At 42.5% G+C, this 6,336-nt stretch overlaps 1 protein-coding gene across 1 annotated transcript; it reads left to right on the forward strand.

Annotated features, from left to right (window-relative positions):
• Nucleotides 1–366: 366 nt before the first annotated feature.
• On the forward strand, nucleotides 367–2,675 carry foxc1a (forkhead box C1a). Its single transcript, XM_057857742.1, is given in 3 exon segments — nucleotides 367–1,343; nucleotides 1,346–1,389; nucleotides 1,391–2,675. Coding segments are annotated over 3 exon segments (1,443 nt in total). The 5' UTR covers nucleotides 367–562; the 3' UTR covers nucleotides 2,009–2,675.
• The last annotated feature ends 3,661 nt before the right edge of the window (nucleotides 2,676–6,336 follow it).

The raw sequence follows: 6,336 nt of genomic DNA on the forward strand, positions 1-6,336 counted from the left end.
AACACCATTTGGCTCCCTGCATTTTAAAGCCCACCACTGAACACATTTTCACACTCCTCAGCCCAAATTTGCATTTTAATTCCCTATAATTTAATGAGCCAGGTATTGACTTTGATTCAACTTTTGCCACAGCAACCTTTTGCTGTCTTTAAGATCAAAATGAGAAAATTAAAGAGACAGCTAGAGAAATTGTGGGGACACTTCTGACATATTTGGGTGATATTTTCGCATTCGGAGGATAACTTTAACGGCTTGTTGTGACTCGACGTGGGCCTGAAGTGGGCCGCCCCCCACCCGCTCCTCCTCGGGTCTTCTGCCACACTTCCTATTGGACGACGGTGGTCCTGAGCGAGGAGGAGCCTCACTGGCAGCAAAAAGGAGGAAAGAATTTAACTGCGCAAAAGTCCTGCGTGGTGACGGATGTCCAAAGTACAGAACTTTTCCGCACGCTCTGAGATGGGGACGGCTTAAAAACACGAACAGCTTCTTTTTTCCTTACATTTTGTATTATTAAAAAGGGAGCTGTGACTTGTTTTGGTCGCAAAGGAAGCCAACTTTTGCCATGCAGGCGCGCTACTCCGTCTCCAGCCCGAACTCTCTGGGCGTCGTTCCGTACATCAGCGGCGACCCGGGCTACTACCGAGCCGCGGCCGGCGGGGGATACACGGGTATGGCTGCGCCGATGAACATGTACACCCACGCCGCGCACGACCAGTACCCCGCCGGTATGGCGCGCGCCTACGGACCGTACACCCCGCAGCCTCAACCCAAGGATATGGTGAAGCCTCCGTATAGCTACATCGCGCTCATCACCATGGCCATCCAGAACTCACCCGACAAAAAGGTGACCCTGAATGGGATTTATCAGTTCATCATGGAGCGGTTCCCTTTCTACCGGGACAACAAGCAGGGCTGGCAGAACAGCATCCGCCACAACTTGTCTCTCAACGAGTGCTTCGTCAAAGTGCCGCGCGACGACAAGAAGCCCGGCAAGGGCAGCTACTGGACCTTGGACCCAGACTCGTACAACATGTTCGAGAACGGCAGCTTCTTGCGCAGGCGACGGCGCTTCAAGAAGAAGGACGTGCTCAAGGAGAAGGAGGACCGGCTTCAGAAGGACGCGCCGCCTCGCCAGCCGCAGCAACAGCAGCAGTCTCGGGACCAGGAGCAGTCCGGCACGCAGCCCGTCCGGATCCAGGATATTAAGACGGAAAACGGAACGACGACACCCCCGCAGGCCAACTCGCCCACTTTGAGCGCGGTTCCCAAAATCGAGAGCCCCGATAGCAGCAGCATGTCCAGCGGGAGCCCGCACAGCAGCATCCCGTCCAACCGCTCCATCGTGGGCATGGAGGCCGCGGAGCACCACCACCACCACCACCATCAGCAGCAGCAGCAACACCAGGCGCAGGGCTTCAGCGTGGACAATATCATGACTTCCCTTAGGGGGTCTCCGCAAGGGTCTAGCGAACTGCCCCCCACGAGGACAGGTATCGCCCCGTCGTTGTCGCTCAGCTACTCCCCGAGTCAGACCTCCGCATACAGCTCCCCGTGTAACCAGAACTCCATCTCCACTACCTCCAACGCCACCTACCATTGCAACATGCAGGCCATGAGCTTGTACGCTGGGGAGCGGGCGAGCCACCTGGCTGCCCCCAGCACCACCGTGCCGGACGAGAGCCTACCAGACTACTCTGTCACAACCACCTCGTCGTCGCTGCACGGCGGCGGCCTCAACTCGGGCCAGGAGGGCCACCCGCACGCTCACCAGGGCCGGCTGACCTCGTGGTACCTCAACCAGGCCGGGGACCTGGGCCACCTGGGTGCTGCGTACCCGACGGCGCAGCAGCAGAACTTTCACTCGGTGCGAGAGATGTTCGAATCCCAGAGAATCGGTTTGAATAACTCGCCGGTGAACGGGAATAACAGCTGCCAGATGTCCTTCCCGCCGAGCCAGTCTATCTATCGCACTTCGGGAGCTTTTGTGTATGACTGCAGCAAGTTCTGATCCCAAAGCGACCTCCAGTCGACTCCCGTCTGATTCGCCTCCCTCATTCAAATAGACTAATATGAGACAGAACAATCAAAAAGACTTGATCTTTCTAAACAGTGTTACCACAAATAACACGTAAGTCTCTCTCTCTCTCTATCTCTCTCTCTCTCTTTTTTTTTTTTTTTTTTTTGCTTTGTATGTTAAAATGTCATTTCTTTTTTTCATGGACGTTTAACTTGCATATAGTAATTTATTTCCAAATTGTAGCCAGGATATTATGGACCAAACACACACGCACACACGCAACCACACATAACACAAAACAGTGTTTCCTAAACTGATTTACAAAAAAGTGTTCCATTATAAAAGTGACTGAAGGAACGTGTATATCGCCGTATACTATTTGAAAGATTCTTCACATGTTGATAAGTATTTTTATTTTATTTTTTTTGGAAGGATTTTACTTGTTTGTTTAATAAATGGTCATTTTATGTGAGCTTAAGACGTTTGGGTTTCTTGCAGGGTTTCTTACAGGCTGGTGGTACTTTACACTACAGCCAAAATTCTGTAACTAATATAACATTATTTCATATCATAAAAAAAATGGTCACACGTCATATAGAGCAAAAACTCAAGTTACGTCTTCAAAATGATAGAATAACTGCACTTGAACTTTCCTAAAGTTTACATATAACTACGCGTAATTTGAAGGTTTTGCGCATGAAAAATAATGAAATTGTAGTTTTGGATGACTACGTATGAAAATATTACTATATAACACATATACCAGTCCACCTATAATCATTGCAAAATGCCAAATTTGACACACGCTCTCTTTACTAAAGCCATAAAAGTCAGCTTTAAAAAAAAATCATAACGAATTTAATCGTTGCTTTTGAATATGGGTGGCTTTGTTTGTCAACCCCTCAATCTGATAATAATAATAAAAAAACATGAAAAATATAGAAATAGTTTCTATTGTTGTTTTCAAAAGAGACGATTTACTTTTTGAAAGTGTTTTTTCCCCCAAAGACAATTTGATAATTTATCGGCAGTCTGTGATGATCTAAATAATAATAATAATAATGACGATGATAATAATAATAATAATAATAATAATAATAATAATAATACAAGGACAAATAAGTATAAAGGCTTTTAAGATTCGTTTCACGCTTGGTTGGTAGTAATTACTGTTGCATTGTAAAAATACGCTCATTGATATTTTGAACAACTGGAGTAATCGCAACAACAATACGCATTAAAAAAAACAAATTAAATAGGCTCTTGAGTTTCCTTTATTAATTTCCTTATTATTATTATTATTATTATTTTCTTTTCACAAATTTTTCATGCCTGTGAGACCAACTGCGTAATAATTGTTCACCAACACGTGTAGTCTTTACTTACACGTCACACCAAACAATTTATGTTTGCTCAGTGTAGGCCAAGTGTCAACTCGAATCCTTCACACCAGGAAAAGATCAATCAAAACAAAACCCACAAAAAGTGCCAAATGCCCAATTGTAATCAAGCCTGACAGAAAGTCATCCCCGCATACCATTTCTTTGTTTTGGCCTAATATAACAAACAAGTGTCGCGTTAGTCCCAAAATGAATCGCGCATTTACGGTTCGAGGGCAGGAAGGAATAAAATCCAATCAGAGCGCTGGAATCGTTTTTCATGCATTGAGGGTCAAAGAGGAGCGTGACGGAACCGACATTAACAGGCAGAACCCCCAAACATTCCCCACAGAAAAAAATGTATTTATGTCGCTTGGATAAAGTTTATTTTCATATAAACACATTTTGAGGCTTTGAATTTAAACGAAGATCCCCTTTGTGTCTACTATGGGGGTCCGAGGAATCTGGGGCCCCGTTTTTTTTTTTTTTTTTGCCCCCAACCCTCTCCTTTTTTCTTCCCTGGAATGTTCTACCACATTTCTGGAAAGGAACATGCAGTTTTGCCTCACTGCATACAAAAGAGTTTGTTTAAAAATTAAAGGCACCTCCGAATATTATGTGCCATGCGCTAAATATTATAATAATAAAAAAAAAAAACTGTTTTGTTGTGTTAGGAAGTAATTAAGGAACAAATTAAATACATTTATTCTGGTATGACACGTCAATTAGATCTAATATTATATTAAAATACGCTATATCGTCCTGAAAAGACTAAATGAACATGACAATATGAAGTAAAATAGTAGTCAACATGAGAAATTATTAAAGGAACATGCGTTGAAAACCATGAAATCGAGATACAACATTTATCGTATATTATGATGTTATTCAACAAAATAGAAAATATGAAGTAAAACGCTTTAATGTGTCATTTCAAAGTTTAGAATATTTAATAAAAACGAATTTTTCTGTTAGAATTTACTCGTTTTTTAACCATTGTTAAATACACAAAAGCAATACGAGCCGTTCATTAGTTTCAAAAACTGTTTTATCAATACGTAAAAGCACAATACCTATACCCAAATCTTTAATTTCCATATCGCCAATGTTCAAAAAAGAAAATTATAAAGATGCAGACTATAATTGCGCCTGCCAGAAATATGGTTTACTCGAGATTAGCCCCCTGCTGTCTATTATGACTTATTGTCAGCTGATGCACGACCGCAAGTGAGGAGGTAAAACTTTACACACGTCATTACCACTGCACTGACTTCCAAGATGATGAATGAAGCGCAATTGAAGACGAGGCGATGCACTTGTAGTCTAGTTGGAGGCCTTGTCATGCTGAATGCGTCAGTTTTGCAATCTGTTTGAGGGGCAGGGGGTGCGTGCTTTGCACCTGCATGACCTGCGGCTCGGCCCTTTGGCAAATGTTTTAGCTCCGGGTCAGCGTGTGCAGTGCAGCAGCCGAGCGCTCCGCATCTGCTTCCAATCCATAGAGGCCGTGGACGCCAATTGTGTGCGCAGGGACGTTTATAGACGTGCAATACACGCAGATTACACCTGGGCGACTGTAGGTTACAGTGAACAGAAACCTAAAGTCAACATATCGAGAAAAAAATGACAATTACTTGATAATTATAAACATGGCGTTTAATGACAAACCTGAATGCCAAATGCAAGCACAATGTATTTGGTTTTAAATGTAGTTGCTTTATTTATGTAGATTCATAACTCAAAATCAAAAGAGATGGTAAATTTGAAGCTTGATTCAATGAAGCAATATTAACAAAATGCCAAATTTAAATGCAGTTGCATTATTATTACTAGTTTAAAACAAAATAATATATATATATTTCAAATTATTTTTAAAATGATAATTCAATTGGAAAGAAATGACGTCCTGATCAATTGTGTGTCACCATCCAAATTAACCTTGCCTGAGCTCGCATGTATGCAGTCACAGGCGCGTCCTGGACTTGGAGCGCATGCGTGACACGAGAGGGCCACTTTCAGAGCCTTGCGGCTATTTGAGCCCCAGCTGCAGTTGTCTGTTCGGAGTGGGGAGCTGGAATCGGGGGCATCCACCCTTGTGGTAATGCCAGGAAAACATTGACGGAAATATTTGCAAAAAGTGAAACAAATTGATAAAGGAGAACAAATAGGGCTATTTTGTTAAAAGGTGAGAAACATGAGAGAAACTTCCATGCACACTAAAAAAAAGTAGTTTTAATGATAAATTAATGAGCAATTATAATTAATTTAAATAAACCTAAATTCTCCTAAATCCACTATCTAAATGTTTTACGTTACTACATAAAAAGAAATTAAAAAAAAAATGTAATATAGAAATCAATCAAGAAAATATTTTCCTATGTAGGAGGTTGCGAGCTTAATATGATTTAAACTTTCGGAATACAACTACAGATGCACCTAAATAATCAAAAAATGAAATAAAACTCATACATGCTAGTGGAAATGTGAGCTTATATGCATTATTAAAGTTTTGCTCCTGAATCCTGGGGAGGGTGAGCACCAAGATGGAGAAGGTGAATGGAAGTGACCTGTTTCACCTCTCCAGTCCTACTGTCCCTTTAGGGAGGAGGCCTGAGTGTCACAGCTAGCCGAGAAGGCAGACAGTGATGGATTGGACGAAACACCGCAATGTTTCTTTTGCTCCAAATAGAAACAAGACAATGCGGGGATGAAAACCTGTGGGGATACTGTATTTGTGTGTGCGTGTGTGTGTGTGTGTGTGTGTGTGTGGACACAGGAAAAGTCATCTAAATGCCTTGACAAGCGTCAGTGCCAATAAGTTACTGGCAGTAGCAGCCTACTACATTACTCGGCCAATTACAAAATCTTCTATTCCACCCTCCCGTCTTCAAGTGTGTGATGTCTACAACAGACTAACTCCTCAATTATTTTCTTCTCTTCACT

This window comes from Corythoichthys intestinalis, chromosome 14 (assembly GCF_030265065.1).
Source record: "Corythoichthys intestinalis isolate RoL2023-P3 chromosome 14, ASM3026506v1, whole genome shotgun sequence".
Classification (NCBI taxonomy): domain Eukaryota; kingdom Metazoa; phylum Chordata; class Actinopteri; order Syngnathiformes; family Syngnathidae; genus Corythoichthys; species Corythoichthys intestinalis.